The 19,458-nt window shown below is 46.9% G+C and overlaps 1 protein-coding gene across 7 annotated transcripts in view; it reads left to right on the top strand.

Moving 5' to 3' along the window:
• chd6 (chromodomain helicase DNA binding protein 6) overlaps positions 1-19,458 on the top strand; it is an 80,486-nt gene that overhangs the window by 43,927 nt on the left and 17,101 nt on the right. For all 7 annotated transcript variants that reach the window (XM_070958487.1, XM_070958489.1, XM_070958488.1 and 4 more), the window contains exons 7-29: positions 148-213; positions 379-440; positions 2,496-2,613; positions 3,252-3,338; positions 3,504-3,641; positions 5,214-5,335; positions 6,479-6,722; positions 9,543-9,719; positions 10,149-10,292; positions 10,665-10,763; positions 11,617-11,773; positions 12,099-12,309; positions 12,496-12,691; positions 13,514-13,678; positions 13,836-14,015; positions 14,275-14,385; positions 15,113-15,315; positions 15,453-15,533; positions 15,692-15,810; positions 16,165-16,324; positions 16,838-16,927; positions 17,430-17,533; positions 17,719-17,848. In XM_070958487.1, coding sequence (XP_070814588.1) covers positions 148-213; positions 379-440; positions 2,496-2,613; positions 3,252-3,338; positions 3,504-3,641; positions 5,214-5,335; positions 6,479-6,722; positions 9,543-9,719; positions 10,149-10,292; positions 10,665-10,763; positions 11,617-11,773; positions 12,099-12,309; positions 12,496-12,691; positions 13,514-13,678; positions 13,836-14,015; positions 14,275-14,385; positions 15,113-15,315; positions 15,453-15,533; positions 15,692-15,810; positions 16,165-16,324; positions 16,838-16,927; positions 17,430-17,533; positions 17,719-17,848 — 3,164 coding nt within the window. The remainder of the gene's footprint in view (positions 1-147; positions 214-378; positions 441-2,495; positions 2,614-3,251; positions 3,339-3,503; positions 3,642-5,213; positions 5,336-6,478; positions 6,723-9,542; positions 9,720-10,148; positions 10,293-10,664; positions 10,764-11,616; positions 11,774-12,098; positions 12,310-12,495; positions 12,692-13,513; positions 13,679-13,835; positions 14,016-14,274; positions 14,386-15,112; positions 15,316-15,452; positions 15,534-15,691; positions 15,811-16,164; positions 16,325-16,837; positions 16,928-17,429; positions 17,534-17,718; positions 17,849-19,458) is intronic.

Genomic DNA, 19,458 nt, shown 5'->3' with positions numbered 1-19,458 from the left:
TCCACATTTGAAATGCTGTGAGGACCTTCGGCGGATGCTCTGCTTTGATCGACGTCTTCATCGCTTTGCCGCTGTGCGAACACAAACTCGGTGAACTGGCCTTCGCACTCGCAGGCTGCTAATCTTTTCTGTCTCTCCGTCCCTCAGGAGCCACCTGAGGACGAGGCCAACATCATTGAGAAAATTCTGTCTGTCAGAATAGTGAAGAAAGAGGTGAGGAAGAAGAGCACACACACACAATTTTGTGAATGAATTAAATATTTCTGGCGGATTATGAATGTATTATGTTGTTTGTTTCCCCCTCATTCTGAAAGCTGCTCTCCTGCTGCTCTCCATGTATTTGTTTGTCCTTCACTTCGTGTCCCTCTTCCTCCCCAGACTTCATCATCAGAGGACCAGGCGGAGGAAACGGAGGAGTTTTATGTCAAGTACAGAAATTTGTGAGTCCCTCTTCATCGTTTATGTGCAGTTCACGCGCCGGCGTCAGACATTAAGCTGTTGTAATTGCGTCATCTGATCAGGTGCGCCACACCGGGGGTGTTTTATCCACCACAATTACATACTGTGCACGAGGCAGGCAGAGAAAGAAGAGCTACCTGTCAGTGTAATGCAATCCAATGCAAGACCACCATTAACTCCAGAGTCCAGATATCAGGTGAATATGAATGTCGGGTTATTGGAAGGTGTGTAATGCTGAAGGATGATGGGGTGAGCTGGGCCTCTGCTGCTTAGTGGCCGGCGGATCAGGCTGTAGATGTTCTGTGCCGCTTCCAGGTGTGAACGGTGAGGGCAGTGCACCGATCCCGCAGCTCTATCGATGGCAGTGCCAGCGGATGGTTTGCCATGAGACTTTGCACGGATTCTACCCAGAGGATGAACTCCTCTTCCTGTAGCGCCACCAGCAGGCTGACGTTTGTGCTTCAGAGGGAAATGTCTTGACAGCTTTTAGATGCATGTAATTTGATAACAGACCTTTGTCCTGAGCGGCACGGTGGTGCAGCAGGTAGTGCGCGTGCCTCACAGCAAGAAGGTCGCCGGTTCGTTGAAGTTTGCATGTTCTCTCCGGGCACTCCGGCTTCCTCCCAGACCAAAAACATGCTCATTAGGTTAATTGGTGACTCTAAAATTATCCTTAGGTGTGAGTGTGAGCGTGGATGGTTGTCTGTCTGTATATGTTGCCCTGCGATCGGCTGGCGACCGGCTCAGGGTGTACCCCGCCTCTCGCCCGTTGACAGCTGGGATAGGCTCCAGCCCCCCCGCAACAACTGAAAAGGGATAGTCAGGTATAGACAATGGATGGATGCACCTGAGTCCTGCATGTTTTTGGACTGTTGGTTAAAACTGAAGCTCCTGAAGGAGACCCATGTGATCGCGGGGGCTGCGCTCCATTAGACCATGCTGGCGTGCTCGTTGTTACTTAGAAATAATCAAAGAAGGTTCTGAAAGCCATCCCTGGGTGCCGCCCTGCACGTGAGAGGCGTTTAAAGTCACCCTCATGATTGATGGAAAATACTTAAGGAGCGCCTTGCATTCGTTTGAGCTGCTTAGTTAATAGTTTTAATGACACTGATTTCTCTTGGGGAAGTTGTCTTTGCACACATGGGCTGTGTTTGAGCAGCAGTCTATTCTCCAGAGTCACTAAAATGCTTCTCAGCAGACGCTGTTGAGGGAGCGCCGAGTTTTTCATCCTCTCACCGAGACTCGGCTCTTCCAGCCAGTCTGAGGATCTCAGGAGACCTTCATGTTTGTTCCGGCACTTTGTATCTTTAAGAAAGGACCTACACAGATACCGTCATTATTACGATCGTAATTTATTCTCAGGGGTGATGAATAAAACATAGTTTGCTTGAGTTGAATCAGACAGAATGGTTGTGAAGGCCTTACTTTTCCATGACTTTATTGAGAATAATGTATTCGCAAATTATAAAGTTACAGAAAAGTGCCCAAAGTATAATATTTGGAGTGTAAAAATTACCATTATACATAATGCATTATCAAATGCATAAGTAGTTTGCATTGGAAGTTTAGATACTGCGTGGTGCACGTACTTTACCCTGAGCACTGCACTGACATTTAGATTTCATATAGACGTTATGGACTGCAGCCACAGTAACATTATTTGTTCATTTTCTTTCTCATCGACCGGTGACAGAGTGAGTGATTCTCCTCTGCTCTGTAAGATTCAGTGATGTATGGATGCATGAAGATAGGATCTGCAGGAGACAGTGGAGGCAGCAGCGAACATCGTCTCTCCTGCTTGTCTAAAATCTGCACTTTCTGTCTGTTTTGTGGCTCCAAATCTCAAATCAGATTCGTTTGTTTTGCCTTTGTCTCGTCAGCCCGTCGCCTTTTCGTGCATGATTGTACTTTGATCCACTAAATGCCATGTCAGGCTCGACCTGTTCATTAAACTAGCAGCACTTAGGGTGAAAAATGGCCAGCGGGCAAACAGTATGCTTCACCAAATGAAAGCCGTGTTGATTCTTTTATTTTAGTTCCTACCTTCACTGCAAGTGGGCCACTCTGGAAGAGCTGGAGAAAGATCCCAGAATCCACCAGAAGATTAAACGCTTCAGGACCAAACAGGCCCAGATGAAACACCTGTTCACCGAGGTAGCATCCACCGCCGTTTGTTGTCCTTATCCACTGTTCAGGTCTGGATCTTCTCCTTTAAGTCATGCTGGAAGAGCTTGTATTAATAATCTTCTGAAGCTATTACTGAAGCCATTCTGTCCATCGCAAAGTGATGAAGAACAGTGAAAATGTGATTACTTCAGGTGTGTAATGACTTCACAGCACATTCATCCAGAGCTCCTGCGAAGTGCTCAAAGTGCCGTAAAGGTCAGAGGCATCACCTCGACGCAGAGACATAATTTGCTTCTTGCTGCGTGATTTTAACTTGGCGGTGGAGAACCTGGTCAGGCTCCATCGTCGGCCTTGATCAGGTCTTTTCAGAGCAAATGTGAAGAGGTAGAAAAGAAGCACTTCTCTCAGTCCGGCAAGAATCAGCAGCGTTTACGGAAGATGTGGCTCCAATATTGAGAAATGTCACCTTCATTTTATTTATATGGGTCAGTGTTTCCCACAGAACGACAGTGGAAGAACACCGTTCTGCTTCTCCTCCACCTTATTTTAGAGTTTACTTCAGCTCTTCCTCTCCAGCTCTTCTTTGCTAACTTTCCAGATTGTGACCCCTGACCTGATTAATAATGATTAACCAATAATCTGTCTCTATTTGTCCCTGTTTTCAGCCTGATGAGGACTTATTTAATCCAGACTATGTAGAGGTGGACAGAGTGCTGGAGGTGGCTGTTACCACGGACACCGAGACTGGAGAGGTACGTAGACAGACCAGTCTCAGTAGTGTTTGTCTGCTTTGAAAGCAGCTATTACTGAAGGTCCTCAGTGTGGTGGTACACTCCTCGTCCTCTGACACACACACACACACACACACACACACACAAACACACACACACATCATGTTTTTCTGCATGATGTTGTAGGAGGTGACCCATTACCTCGTTAAGTGGTGCAGTCTGTCATACGAGGAGGCGACGTGGGAGCTGCAGGAGGACTTGGACCCAGAGAAGATCAAAGAGTTTGAGGAGATCCAGAAACTGCCGGCTGACCTCAGGCACATGGTGAGCAGACACGCGATACAGGAGACGTGAAAGTGAGGAGACAAATGTGGGATTTAAAAAAAAAAAGTTGGTCAGATCTTTAAAATTAGAAGGCGAACGTGTTGAAGGAGGACGGGCAGATCGTGTTTTAAGGAGTACTGTATAAATGAAGCTGTGGGTGTTACAGACCAGCAGGCCTGTCTCTGAAGTTCGGCGTTATGATTCAGCATGACTTCTTGTTCCCGTTCCCCCGTCTCTCTTTGTTTTGCTCTGTCTTGTCCTCAGCGGCTGACATAATCATCCTGTCTGTGTCGCTGTCAGTCAACGCAGACGCTGCAGCGCTGTTTGCTTGGAGCAGCTAAGCTAACGTTTACCATGTGAAGTGAAGAAACGTGCTGATTCATGACTTCTTATTTCTTTAAGTGGATGTTCAGAGCCGCGCTGCTTGCCGTTTTTGCGGCGGTTCTCTGGCTCTGCAGCAGAGGGATGACGCCGTTGTTCTTAATGGGCTCTAAGCTCTGATTGGCTCAGACCTTCAGTGTGATAGGATTTTAAGATGTGGGCGATGATTCAGATGTCTGGAACCAAACTATCTTAGATAAATAGTGAGCAAAAACATTTATGTTGTGAGTTTGGGTTGGTGGGCAGATGAAAGAAAAAGGAAAGCTGCACAACAACGTTGTGGCTTCGCGTTTCATCTCCAGCTTTTCTGCCCACATCTCTTCAACCACTTTGCCTCAAATTCGCCGTCTTGGCCTTGTTTTGTTTTGTCAGCGCTAATGAGTGCAAACGCAATCAGCGCTGCAAGGTTTTCTTTCGTCTCGTGCTGCAGTTCTGCACCATCGGGTCAGCTTCTGTGTTTGTTTTTGGAGGTGACATTGTGGTTTTGAAAATCCTCCCAATCAAATCCATGTAAAACATCGCGGTCCTCTCCACGTCTGCGCTGCCCTGCTCAGTGTGGGCATCGCAGGGAGGCCCAGACAACAAAGCAGAGGCCATTAAATGTGAGCAGAGCTGATGTATTTTGTGCAAGTCGTGGGTATCCTGACCAGGCCGACAGCACATTTACTTTGCTGGATGCTGAACACAAAATTGCTGCTTAAATATCACCAATTTTCTCGTCTCTCTCCACTCCAGGAAGATAAGACCTGAGCAAATTATTCTTGCTTTTTAGCCATTATTCATTTCAAAACTAGCTTTTGCACTTATTTCACCCTGGCAGCAACAACTACTTATTTTATTATTTGTCCATTCAACAAATCAGAGACCGGGTCCTCCCTCATCTTTAGAAATTGGGACAACTCATTTATCTCCTTTCTGATTTATCAGGGGAACCAAATAGTCCTTATATATTCTCCTGTTTGTGTTGGATGAACTGCAGCGTGAATGATCGCATTCAGAAAAAGAAAACTTTGACTACAGGGTTGCTCGTAATAACAGTTTTATATCATCCAACAGAAACCTGATAGATGGCAGCAAGACTGGCCAGCTGCATTTAGTTTGGTTGTTATTACTGAAATTGAAGTGGTAAGTTGACTGCGTGTGTGTGTGTGTGTATGTGTGTGTGTGTGTGTGTGTGTGTGTGTTTCACAGGAGCGTCCTCCTCCAGAAAAATGGCAGAAGCTGGAGCGCTCCAGAGATTACCGCAATGGAAACCAGCTCAGAGAATACCAGTTAGAGGGAATGAACTGGTTGCTGTTTAACTGGTACAACAGGTGAGCGCTCCACACAGACGCTGGAATCGAAGCCTTTTCATTGGTTGAGGTTTAAGCGGTGTGAAATTTGCATCACTGACCAAACTTATGATGCGGTGTTAGAAAGAACAACACACTGTGAACGATCTCTGACCATCAAATCCGTCTTCTGACCACAGATAAACGGACATTAATGTCAAAAACCACCATAAACATCATGAGAAATGTAACTAAACACAAACACTTCAGCTAGATGAACAGCGACTGTGAAAGTTCACTCACAGCGGTTTTAACACGTCGCTCGGGTCGGACAGTAACTTTTTATGAACACCAGTTAACTTCACTGCCTCCTGTGTTTCATATTTTAAGATGAGCAACAGCAGTCCTGTAAACACTGGTGAAGAGTCAAACTCTGTCTCCTCTGGCAGATTATCACGTCTGAGATACTTCTTAAAGCACCACCACCAAATACAGTCAAAGCTGTGGTCGGAGTCTTTTAAAGGAACAACACTCACATGTCCATGTGTACACTGAACGAGCTAACACGAGGCTTCAGCAGTCTGAGGGACAGACGATTCTGTCCTCCATCACTTACAATGACAGCACATTAGGACATCTCTCTGTGTTCGGTATGGACAGGAGACACAAGTCAAACCCAGAAAAACGATGCACATACGAGCACACAGGAGTCAGCTGTCAGTCAGCACAGAGGCTGCAGCAGCATTTGCTGACGTTTGCCATCTAAATTGAATAAATGTGCTGCTTTATAACTGGACTTTAAGCTAGCTGTACCGTTTCTCTGTCAAGATATTACCAGCACTCACATACCATCGTTAACAGACTGAAGAAAGACCAGAGTTGATTAACCTGTGTCTGAGGTTTGACATGAACATGTCATAGAAAGTCTCAGTGTGACATGCTTGGTCAGGATATCTGCAGAAAAAGCAGCATTTTAATAAGGAACATCTTTCTTGAAACTTCATTCATGTCTCAAGGTGCAGAGTTCAAGCAAATATCACCAACATGTTATGAGAAGGCTAATATGTTTACACAAATAATGCATTAATTAGCTTAATTAGTCTGCTAATTAGCATGAACAGCATGTATTTGCTGTGTTTCAGGATCACGCCTTTGCTCTCTCACCGTTTTTCTTCTTCTCTGTAGAAAAAACTGCATACTGGCGGATGAGATGGGGTTGGGGAAGACCATCCAGTCCATCACCTTTCTGTATGAGATCTTCAACATGGGGATTCGCGGCCCCTTCCTCATCATCGCCCCCCTGTCCACCATCACCAACTGGGAGAGGGAGTTCCGCACGTGGACGCACATGAACGTCATCGTGTATCACGGCTCTCAGATCAGCCGGCAGATGATCCTGCAGTACGAGATGTTTTACAGAGACCCACAGGTGATGTTTGACCCCTTTGTCGGTCTGCGGGCAGCAGTCGCCGCCCGAATCGACTAAAAACGTCGATTCATTAGTTTTGCATTTTAGAATGTGAGGATTTCTGTTGGGAGGACAAACATGCAGAGCCTTCGGCTCTGACAGATAAATGAATTGTAAAAATAATAGTTGGTTTCATCCCATGCTGACTTTTTGGTGAACCCACACTCATGCAAACCTGCCTTGTTTGTTCCCGCTGTAACAAGTAATTAGTGGAGAGTTTGGAAATCCAGCAAACCTCTGGAGGAACGCGCACGGACTCTTTTCATTCAGTGTTGTTCGAGTTCATCCGGAGGAGTGACGTCTGTGGCGTTCGCTGAGAATCGAGTTCACTGCAGAGTTGAAATGTTTCGCGGCCGTGCTGCGCGTTGTCTTACGTTGTTGTCTTCTGATTACTGATTAAGACAAACCCCTGGTGAGACAGCATGAAGGTCTGTTGTCTCTGCAGTCTGCAGAGCGCAGGGAGGATGCTGGAGTTAAAGGTGGAAAACAGGAAGGTCACAGAAGGAGGCAGAGACGGCACAGCTGCACGTACAGCCCTGATTCTAGAGACACGACGGGACGCTGTGTAAACATAAATAACAACAGGATGCAGTCGTTTCCAAACAAACTGTTTACTGAAGGTTTTCTGAAGAGTCCATGTGTTAATCTCCGTCATCCAATCAAGTGGTGAAGCTCGCTTGTGAGCGGCTGAGCCTATCCAGGACGCCCCTTTCATACCCAGTCTTGATGCCATCACCTGTTACCTGTGGAATGTTCCAAACACCTTTCCCAGTCTTTAGTTGCTCCTGTGTTGCTGCACCAGGTTCACAATAAGCAGATATTTGTGTTTGTGCTGTTTTCAGTCGAGTTTATGTAAAAAAATAGCTTACAAATCAGCCTCCCAGCTGTTGTGGCATTGGGGTTGTAGGAAAAGGAAAGAGAACTAAAGCTTCCTGCGCAGTTGCTGTTTTAATAAGCTCCAGCTCTTTAATTCACAGGTACTGACTCATAAAACCTGATATTTACTGTTCAAAATGTTCACTTCGACTCCATAGAACACCTCACAGACACCTCATGTTCAGCTAATGTTTGTGTTACTACGATGCATTTTTGAAGTCGATGTAGTTGCTTAAGTTAAGGTCGCTCACAAAAGAAGATTTTACCTGGTTGCCTTTTACTCTGCTGAGAGTCAAAACGCCCATGAGGTTTGAATATTCATGCGATGATAAAGGAGTTGTTGGTGCAGATCACCTTCAGTCTGATTTCTGGATATCTGTCAGACCAAATGAATGTGATTCTTCCTCCGTATCTCTTATATCCTCACTCTGCTGCTGCGTCCTCTGCAGCACACTTCACACATCGAAGACAGTGTAGAAATTTAGGAACTAGTTCCTCTTTATTTCCTTTAAGGCTACACATGCAGTGAAGAAGGTGACTGCTGGAGATTCATTTAATTACACGGTGAATGTTTAGATTCATTTTAATCAGTGTGTTTTAATGGCTGTGTTTTCGTCTTCCGTCCTCATGATGTGAAGATGATTCTTCAGGTTTGAGATCATCCTCGGCGTCTTGCTCTGTCTCCTTCGCTCTCTCCGTCGGGGAGACTTTTGCCGTGTGTTTAATCCGGTGGATGTGACACACATCCGGAGGACATTCGTCATCTCTCTCTCTCTTTCTCATTGACCTCATTTTCCCTTGACCTCGCTCTCCCTGCAGGGTGGCTGCATATCAGCCGTGAAGTGATCAGAATCTTGTTTCAGCCGTGTAGTTATTTAGAACGACCCGCTCCTCCTCTTCAGCTCACTCTGGTATAAATATTCACAGCGTCACAGGGCTCTTATTGCTGCATGCGTCTCAGATGAATACAGAGTTACCATTACGTTACTGTATGCAGCTAATGGTTTTGAATTTGACTTTCTGCAGATATCCACAGGGAGTGAGTATTCATTTTGGTCACGCCTGATAAATTCATCAGTTCAGCATTTTGGAGGCATTTAGTTCTTTTACTGGAAGGTTAAAAGTGAAGGAAGAGTGACGTGTGATGAAGGGCCTTGATTCCATCCTGAACCCCCTGAAAGTCCCTCTTCAGGCTTTGATCAAACCCCTGAAAACTAATCTCTGCTCATCACAATTACATATCCACAAGTCCTTTGCATGAATAAAATCTCTTCATGCCTCACACCGGCTTAGATGTAACTGAGGTCCCTAATGTAGCATGCATGGACATACTGTCCACACCTCTGTCTCCACCCACCCCTCCACCTGCCGCTTCGATTCTGCTCATCAGACATCAGCAGCTTTGCTGTTCTGAGTAACGTTTGCTTTTTTCTGTCAACACCTCCAGGCCATATAAAAGTCCTGTCAGCGTTTGACTTGCCTCATCATGTGGCAGGCTAACGCTGGCTAGCGTTGGCTAGCACACTGCAGATTTGTTTGTACTTGTGAACTCGTAAAACAGGAGAAAATTAACTCATCGCACCTGCTGTGTGCGCACAATGAATGGATGTTACTCTGGAAAAAGGCTTCAGTTTGGCTCAAGGATTTTCAGATGATGCGTGAAGGTTCATCATTTTTCTTTTTGCAACTTCTCCTCTGATCCTCTGGTCTTGTTTCACGCCTCAAGCTGACGGCATTGGTTCCTTCTGGTCCGTATGAACCTGTGCCTGAATCTGTGTTTGTGGTCTGCTGCAGGTCCAAGGTGGAAATGCTGTTTATTTCTGAGCATATATGGAATGTTAACAAGGTGAAAAGCTTGCTTTTCGTTGGAGGGGGTCTTTAAACGTACCGTCCTCTCGCCCGCAGGGTAACACTATCCCAGGCGTGCTGAAGTTCCACGGGGTGATCACCACCTTCGAGATGATCATGGCCGACTGTCCCGAGCTGAAGAAGCTCCACTGGCGCTGCGTGGTGATCGACGAAGCCCACCGGCTGAAAAACAGGAACTGCAAACTGCTGGAGGGTCTCAAACTCATGAACCTGGTCAGTGTGTGTGTGTGTGTGTGTGTGTGTGTGTGTGTGTGTGTGTGTGTGTGTACACAGCAGTTGCAGGAATTAGCTTATTTTTGTCCAGAATCATGAAATTCTCATCAGTAGCTGTTATCTTACGTCACTGTCCGTTTAGTGGTGAGTAACATCTTTTCATTAGAGCCAGCAGTGTGTGCAGCCTTACTTATCCTCTTACACCTGCCCGCCTATCACACTTGCGCACCTTTATTGGTACATTTGTCTCTTTTAATTCACTCGTCTCTCTTTAATCTCCCGCCGTCTCTCCTCCTCTCTCGTTGGAAGGATTGTTTTAATGAACCCACCGGCTTGTTTTGCAGTTCGGTTTGAATCAGCGTTATTGGAAGCAGCAGGTTCTGTGTGGCCGTTCATGTTTTTAATGTGCTCCTGTCCATGTTCCAACAGGAGCACAAGGTTCTGCTGACAGGAACGCCTCTGCAGAACTCAGTGGAGGAGTTGTTCAGCCTGTTGAATTTCCTGGAGCCGCTGCAGTTTCCTTCAGAAAGCACCTTCCTGGAAGAATTTGGAGACCTCAAAACAGATGAGCAGGTTTGTAGAGAGGAGCGTTTGGAGATGCTGCATACAGTCTATCATGCCTCAGTGTGGGGGGACTTTTGCTTTGAAAAGCAGCTTCAGGAAGTGCTGCTGTTTGTTTTAAATGCATGCTAACAGCTCTTCTCTCACACTCCTCCTCCTCCTCCTCCTCCTCCTCCTCCTCCTCCTCCTCCTCCTCCTTGGTGTGCTGTGTTGTTTGGAATCAGCTGTGTTTTGTTTTCTCAAAACAAAAACATATTTGAGGCAGAAAAAACACTCGCAGTGTGGACGTGAGGAGAAGGGACGATGCTCGACTTGTTATCAGAGAAGAATAAAATGTGTGTGTACCATTCACATTCACGCCTCCTCCTGCGTTCTCTCCGACAGGTGAAGAAGCTTCAGGCCATTTTGAAGCCCATGATGTTGAGGAGACTGAAGGACGATGTAGAAAAAAACCTGGCGCCTAAAGAAGAGACCATCATAGAGGTGTGTGTGTGTGTGTGTGTGTGTGTGTGTGTGTGTGTGTGTGTGTGTGTGTGTGTATTTGTACAGTGTCTGTGTTTAACACTTGTTTCCAGTTCCACTTCCTTCCGTTTTGGCTCAATTAGTCACGTGATATCACAACAAAAAGGCGTGTGTCAGATCATATCGTTCACAGTATTGTCAGTATAATTTTAAATATGATAAAAAGAAATTCTTATCTATGTATTTATGTCATGATAATGACGGTATTCTGACTTGTTGATGTCGTGACATGACATCAAACCGTTACGTACAGCAGCAACAAGCATGCCGGCTCCAGGGTGGAGGAGTCGGTTGCAAAAAGGGGAGCAGCTACAGATCAAATGTATGACAGACCACAGTAATATGTAAGAAGTGCAGGAAGACTGTAACAAGAAAAGAGGCAATACAGCGAGCTTATTTCAACACCTCAAGCAGAGGCACCCGGTGGAGTACGAGGAGAGCTCAACGGTTATTGTGAGACAAACTACGCTGGCCTCTGCATATCCGCTGCGTTTGTTTCCTCTGGTCGTCCAAACAGATGCAGGTTCGGTGAATTAGACCCTCTAAAAGCGCCCGCAGGTGTGACCTCGAATGTGTCCGTCTGTCTGTGTGGGTGTGCTTGTGTCGGCCTGTGATGGACTGTCAGTGTTCCTGAAAAGGATGATTGGTGAATGCAACAGATGAACGGTTTCAGTGTTGTCTAATACTCTACTTTGAAGGTAAAATCGCAGCCTGAGCCTGAGGTTAACTGTGCTGGGCAAACGCTTCGTTTGAACGACCGTTAGCACACCGTTAGCCTGTGTGCTAACTTGTCCTCCTGGTGGTGTCCCTGCAGGTGGAGCTGACCAACATTCAGAAGAAATACTACCGGGCCATCTTAGAGAAGAACTTCTCCTTCCTGTCCAAAGGAGCAAACCAGCACAACATGCCCAACCTCATTAACACCATGATGGAGCTCCGCAAGTGCTGCAACCACCCCTACCTGATCACAGGTGAGAGAGCAAACACACACACACACACACACACACACACACACACACACAGTCCGCCTCACACACTTTTACACAAAAACAGTCATTGACCTTGTTCTCTCCTGGTTGTAAGTGCACCTCTAATAACACAGAAGTTAAAATTGGCTGTTTATCTAACGTATAATTACGCAGCACATCAGTAATGTGTTCAACAGCAGGCAGAACAGCAAACAAAGCCAGAGAAAAACTGCGTAAACTGATGAACTGGAAAAAACATCCCGAAAGTTATAATGAATCTAATCGCCCGCACATCTTAAAGTGGAGCCTCACCTTTCTTTTCTTTCAGGGGCGGAGGAGAAGATCCTGGAAAGCTTCAGGAAGAGCCACAGTCCAGACGCCCTGGACTTCCAGCTGCAGGCCATGATCCAGGCAGCCGGTAAACTGGTGCTGATCGACAAGCTGCTGCCCAAACTGCTGGCCGGGGGACACAAAGTCCTCGTCTTCTCCCAGATGGTCCGCTGTCTGGACATCCTGGAGGACTACCTCATACAGAGACGGTGAGCGGGGAGAGCAGGGTGGGGCGGGGAGGGTGGAGGTAAGAGTGAGGTAAGGAAGGAGGAAGGAGGGAAGGAAAGACAGAAGAGGAGAGACGGAGCATGCAGAGGTTTAGGAGCGATGAGAGGAGAGGAGCGGAAAGACATTAATTCGTTGTAGAAATCAACGCATTTGTATGTTTTCTCCAGCTACACGTATGAGCGCATTGACGGTCGCGTGCGAGGGAACCTGCGGCAGGCGGCCATCGACAGGTTCTGCAAGCCGGACTCGGACCGCTTTGTTTTCCTGCTGTGCACCCGAGCCGGAGGGCTGGGAATCAACCTGACGGCCGCAGACACCTGCATCATCTTCGACTCAGACTGGAACCCCCAGAACGACCTGCAGGTGGGTGGAGGCCGGTGCCAGGTTCCACATGGGTGGATGATATTAGCTTTGTCAGTGTGCTGTGTTTCTGCTGAAGAGAGCTGAAGACGCACGTCTGTGGTTGAGGAGTAATGACGCTCTAAAGACCGCGCGATGTGTGGGATCGCGTAAGATCCAGCGGCTCTCAGAGGATTAAACAACTTAAACTGCGCTGTCAAAGCGTAGATCTTCTGTCTCAGTGACGCTCTCTGTTCACCGCTGCTGCTCGTCTTAGCTGGTTAATGGTTGCTGGCGTTTATGATGCCTTTTGGGATTGCAGCAGTTGACAAAACGCGTGCTTCAAAGATGACTTGAATAATGAAGTGAGCACGCGGTGATACCTGCCTCTGCGGGTGCGAAGCTTTCCCACAGTTTGATGGATGTTTCCGTTTCTTGAACACTCAAAATGCATTTCTAAAAATGTCAAATGGCACCTGGCAGATTTAGTCTCTGTCGTTCTTCCTAGCCTGTTAAATATGAAGTACGTTTTAATTTATTGTCCCTGCAGTGGATTTATTCTGCCGAGTGTACAGCCTAATATTTCTTATCAGTCACTGTGATTAAACCTCCTGATCAATTGATGTTAGATCGTATTTCTTTATACATTTTCAAGAGAAATTAAGGTTGTTGATTATCCTTATGGCCAAGATCAAACAGAGCTCATTATTACTACTATTCATTCTAACTTTTCTTATTTTTGTCACATCAAGTTTTAGTTGTTGTCAGCTTTCCTCCTGAGTCTGACTGGAAGCACAATAACAATGCACTCGTTATGTCTCTCATCTTTTTCCTGACCCGCTTCAGGCCCAGGCACGCTGCCACCGGATTGGCCAAAGCAAAGCGGTGAAGGTCTACAGGCTGATCACCAGGAACTCGTACGAGAGGGAAATGTTTGACAAGGCCAGTCTGAAGCTGGGGTTGGACAAAGCCGTCCTCCAAGACATCAACCGCAAAGGAAGCCTCAACGGGGTGAGAGATTACTTCCTATTGGAGTTATAACGGATATTAAAAGATTGCTGGAGGTGTGCTTTTCTTCAGGGATGTGCCATCACGATTTACAAGCTGTATGCGGATTAGGGATGAAAAGATCATGAATTCTGACCCGCCTGGCTGTTTGTGGCTGCAGGTGCAGCAGCTTTCTAAGCTAGAAGTGGAGGATTTGTTGAAAAAAGGCGCCTATGGAGCGCTCATGGACGAGGAAGACGAGGGCTCCAAGTTCTGCGAGGAAGACATCGATCAGATACTTCAGAGACGAACGCAGACCATCACCATCCAGTCTGAAGGGAAAGGGTCCACGTTCGCAAAGGTACAGGTCCTTAAACATGGAGCAGAGCTTCACTGTCTCTGTTGTTGATGAAGACAATGACGACACCAGCGCTGATGTCTGTTTTTAGCGTGCTCCCTCTGAGATGACACCGTGTAAAAATATGTCTCAAATTACATTCAGTGTCTTAGTGAAGGCCTTACATTGACTTCGTCCTGTCTTCAAATGTGAAGATATTAAATGATTGTGGAAAACATCAGATCTGACCGTTAATCGCGTCTTTCTGTTTTTCTGTCCTCAGGCCAGTTTCATCTCATCCGGTAACAGAACGGACATTTCTCTGGACGACCCCAACTTCTGGCAGAAATGGGCCAAAATCGCTGAGGTGGAGATCGACTCCAAATCCGAGAAGGTACAGAAAGATGAGGAGAACAGATTTAAGCAGGAGAGGAGGAAAGGAACAAGAAGAAGTAAAGGAGTTTCAAAGGAAAGGGGCAGGAAAGAGAGGAGAGGAGGTGTGAAGAAAGAGACAGAAGGGAGCAAAGACAGGCGGACAGTGAAGGGAGAAACAGGAGAAAGAGGAAGAGCAGATGAGCTGAAACCACTGAAGAGGAGGTGAACGTCCGCCATGCGAAGGAAAGAAGGTAGAAAGAGTAGAGGAGGAGTACTGGAGGAGTGGATGGAGAGAGTCAGATGAAGGACAGCAGGAGTTCAAATAATTCTGTTCATTTCCTTTTCCTCTCCTCTCCTCTCCTCTCCTCTCCTCTCCTCTCCTCTCCTCTCCTCTCCTCTCCTCTCCTCTCCTCTCCTCTCCTCTCCTCTCCCCTTAACAGATGGACCACCTTAATGAATGAAGCAGATTGCACACCGAGCTCTGCTACTGTCTTCATACTTTGTGTGTGTGTGCATGTGCGCGTGTGTGTGTCGTGCCTTGAACACCCCCCCCCCCCCCCCCCACATGAACAGAAATAATGTGCATGTGGGTGTCTTTGTCTCTGCTCAGGACTGCCCCTCCTCTGAGGAGAGGCGCAGGATGAAAGCTCCGACAGATCTCTCCTCACCTGCTTCATCTCGTCACTACAAAGTCGGTCTTAATGCTCGTTTCCCTCACCCACACTCGATTCTCCTCTCTGCTGCAGGAGTCCTTGGTGATCGACACGCCTCGGGTGAGGAAGCAGACCCGTCACTACAACTCCTTCGAGGACGACGAGCTGATGGAGTTCTCAGAGCTGGACAGCGACTCGGAGGAGCGGCCGTGTCGGACTCGCCGCCTGGGCGAACGCAGCCGGCGGTACCTCCGTGCTGAATGCTTCCGGGTTGAGAAGAACCTGCTGATCTTTGGGTGATTCATACATATTAACGCATCAGACCAGCAAGCAGCTTCACTGGAATTAGCAGAAAGTAGCTCAGAGAGATCTTTCCTTTTCTAAGTAGCTGGAGGGCATTTCCATCACACTCAACCTCAGCGTATCTTTCCAGGTGGGGTCGGTGGAAGGACATCTTGAACCACGGTCGCTTTAAATGGCACCTGGCAGAGAGAGACATGGAGGTGATCTGCCGGTGAGGAAGTCTTTCCATATAATTTCACCTGACAGAAAGTCTGAAATGTCCAGAGTGATTTACAGGGAGTGTGACAGTGAAAAACAACCGTCCAGACACCAGCTGTGTCCGCCGCTGTATGAAGGTCATGTGAAGATGTTTTTTTTTTTCCTGTGCAGTGCTCTGCTGGTTTACTGCCTGAGACACTACAAAGGTGACGACAAGATCAAGAGCTTCATCTGGGATCTGATCTCACCCACCAAGGAAGGCCAGGACCAGGCGCTGCTCAATCACTCTGGTTAGCATTTCATCATTCACCTGCACTGTGGTGTTAGCTTTGAGAAAGAGAACTCCACAGATTCAGACGGTTTAGACAAGAAAAGGACAAAATATGTTGTCTTCTTTTATTCCACACTTTCTTCTTTGTTGTCAAAGCTGAGATTTGGTTGTGCTAGTAGCAGCTAAAGAAGCCTTGAAATGCTAGTTGCTGTCATTTATCAGACTTCTCACAGCTCCCTCTGGAGCCACCAAACACTTAATACACCTGCTTTTTCATAGAACACCTAATCATCACTTTGATGTCTGTAAACTGATTCATTCACTTTCATCGTCATGTTCATCGTAACGTTCTTCCTCCCACTGTGCTCGTCAGGTCTGTCAGCTCCGGTTCCCCGGGGTCGGAAGGGGAAGAAGCTGAAGAATCAGCTCAACGTTCCTGAGGTGAAGAACGCCGACTGGCTGGTCCACTGTAACCCTGAGGTGGTGCTGCAGGATGAGAGCTACAAGAAACACCTCAAACAACACTGCAACAAGTCAGTTTACAAATCCTTTCACTCAGTTCAGTTAGCAGGAAGCAGCAGCAGCAGCAGCAGCAGCAGCAGCAGCAGCAGCAGCAGCAGCCTGTTATCGTGCAACCTTGAGCTTTTCCCAGAGAAGCAGCTTGACCAAACTGTCAGGTTTGCAGATGACATGATACATTTGTTTGGTTGTGCTGTTGATGAGCTGCAGAACAACAGCGCTGTAGGTCATTTTATGTATTTGAGCTGTAAACAGTCACTTGTAGCTGCTTGTAAAGCAGAGGTGCTTTAAGACAACACAGCAGCGCAGCACGAGGACAGAAGCAGAGCTGTGTGCTCGTTAAATGTTTGCTTCTTTTTATGAAGTTTTTACTCCTTTATATCAGCCTGTGTGGCCCGGCGAGAGCAAAGCGTGTTGACAGAAGGACTCAGAAACGCAGCGAGACAATAACAAGCAATAGGACGGTTTAAGGAGTAATTCAAGCAGTCTGAAGGAGCAGCCCCCTCTCTCCCCCTTCCTCTCCACAGGGTGCTGCTGAGGGTGCGGATGTTGTACTACCTGAAGGTGGAGGTTTTGGGCGAGGCTGCCAATCAAGCTCTAGAGGGAATACCTGCCAGGTACGGAGCATGGATGTGTCGTGATTTACGAATTTTGGATTCATTACATTATAACATCTGGCTACCGTCTTCCTCAGCTGAGCGGTCCAGAGTTAGTGTAAACAAACCAGTGCAGTAAGACAGGCGAAGCTAGCTGCTAATACATACAGAAACTACACAGTGGGTTGAGAGTGAAGTACTCTGACTGCATGCGTGCATCATGTTCTTCATCTTGTACCTGCTGAGCAGAGCTTCAGTTTGACGGCTGATTTGCTGATGAACTGTACTGACGCAGAAGAGGTTCAAGAAATGATTTATGGATTCATCGAATGTTTTCTGCTTGTTTACAGTAAACTGAAAGCGTTGAGACGAGACTCGAAGTTCTTCGACACTCTGTCAAAACGCCGTCTGACACATTTCTGATTCTGACTGATTGTTTGTGTTACCGGTACGCCGGGGTGTCCTGACGTGACACTGACAGCACTGATCGATTGTTCGCGCGTGTGTCTGTTCGTGTCGACAGTAAACTTGAGGTGTCGCTACCCGACATCGACTACATAGAGATTCCAGCCTCGTGGTGGGACGCCGAAGCCGACAAGTCTCTCCTCATAGGAGTCCACAAACACGGTGAGGGTTTTCATGAGCGCAGCGGCTCATTTTTTTATTTTTCATGTCGGGATTTAAAGATAATTCAGTGGCACAAACATGGCGTCTGTTATTTATGTATGTGTGCTGTGTAGTGGCCCCAGTGTGTGTGTGTGTGCTCTGTGTTTTAACGAGGTGTGTGTCTATCAATGTGTGTTGCTGATCAGGGTACGAGCGGTACAACGCCATGCGTGCAGATGCAGACCTGTGTTTCCTGGAGAGAGTGGGGATGCCAGATGTCACGGCGCTGTCCGCCGAGCAGGGCGGAGGGGAGGGGGTCCCCGACATGACTGACAGGTGCTCACACGTGCATGCACACGCACACACACAGGTGTATAAGGTAACTTGAGATTTGAGTAATTTGAGATTCGAGAAAACTTAAAAGTACTTCAAAGTAAAGTGTAAATAAGATGGACAACACATACAAAATGTAAAAGCCCACTGTGTGTGTTTATGTGCCGTAAGCCAGACTCGACCCTCATCATGTCAGCTGATATTGGTGCATATTCCAGATTTGCAGTTAGATGAGCACAAACTACAGTATTTTCAGTCATGGAGCTCCAGTTAGTCGCGCGTCCACAGTTCGGCTTCTTTGCAGATCTTCAGCAGGAGCCTCTTCTTCCTTCCACCAGTCGTCGCCTCCTTTACTCTCAGTAGTAGCGTTCACAGCGGGAGCCAACGCTGGTGCGAAAAACACATCCTGTCCTCTCTGATGCCACGTTTGTTCTTGTCGACACTGATACCTCCCCGCCCACACACCTGCTTTACATACTGAGTGCGAAGAGCAAGATTATGAACACATTGAAATTCAAACACACACGCAGAGGGTGACATCAGGCAGCTAATTATGTCGATAGCAAGCAGATCATGCTGTAGTGATAGCCTGAAATGGGGCAAGAGATGCATTTATATAGATATCAGACTGACACACACACACATAGCTGCAGGTGTGTCTCCATAAAGTATTTCATTTTTGCCCTAACCTACCACTGAACTCTAAACGGCGTGTGGTTTGTCCTCATACGAGCTGTGAAACCGTCCTCACAAGTCATTTTTCTGGTAGTGTCACTGTACTTACGAGTCTTGCAAGAGGACGCTATATGAGCCAGAGAGGAGTAATTGACAGGGAGGAAGAAGAAAGCGAAAACGCGGTGTGGGAAATGTATTTTCTGGGTGCTGCTGCTCCGGCTGACAGCAGAGCTATGAGGACGAGGCGCACAGGAAGCTTTGATCCTCTTCCTGAAGGTAATTGAAGTCATCATTCGCTTTGTTACCTGTTCAAGCTGAAGCTGTTCCCAGCTGAGCACAGCGACTGGTGGCAGAAGACCTTCTAGTCTCAAAATGTTCACTCGGCAGGCTTCCTGTACAGGTTTCAAACAGGGAGGGAAAAAATGAATACACAGAGGTACAGTAAATATAAAACCTTCAAACAAAAAGTGTTGCACTTTGCTGCCATTGGAGCGCTCGCCTGCTTTACAATCCGCAGCGCAGAGGGCGCAGAAAACAAACATGGTGTTTACAAAGCTTTCATCTTGGTTTTCTGCAGCCAGAAGTGACCATATTTGGATGGGAGGGTGGAGCTGGGGAGGGCTAAGTTATCTGCTAGCACTAGCACCAGCTAGCGAGCTTGGTTAGCAAGGCGCATCCATCATATTAACTGCGATATTAATTGGGATGCTAATTTTAGCTAGCTGAAAACAGGCTTAAAACAGACTGTTTTAGTGCAACTGAAGGCTGGAGAATCACTGGAGGAGAACTCCAGTGATTCAGTGCTGCACCTTGTAAAGTTTGGGGACTGAGGAGAGACAGATTAAACAGATTAACAGTCAAAGCAGCAGAGACAGATGTCCTGACTATAGCATATTAAACACATTTTAACAAACTAAGAGTTTCGATCCTGGGAATGA

The sequence above is a fragment of the Chaetodon trifascialis genome, chromosome 3 (assembly GCF_039877785.1).
Source record: "Chaetodon trifascialis isolate fChaTrf1 chromosome 3, fChaTrf1.hap1, whole genome shotgun sequence".
Taxonomy (NCBI): Eukaryota; Metazoa; Chordata; class Actinopteri; order Chaetodontiformes; family Chaetodontidae; genus Chaetodon; species Chaetodon trifascialis.
This window is presented reverse-complemented; position numbering and strand designations above follow the sequence as displayed.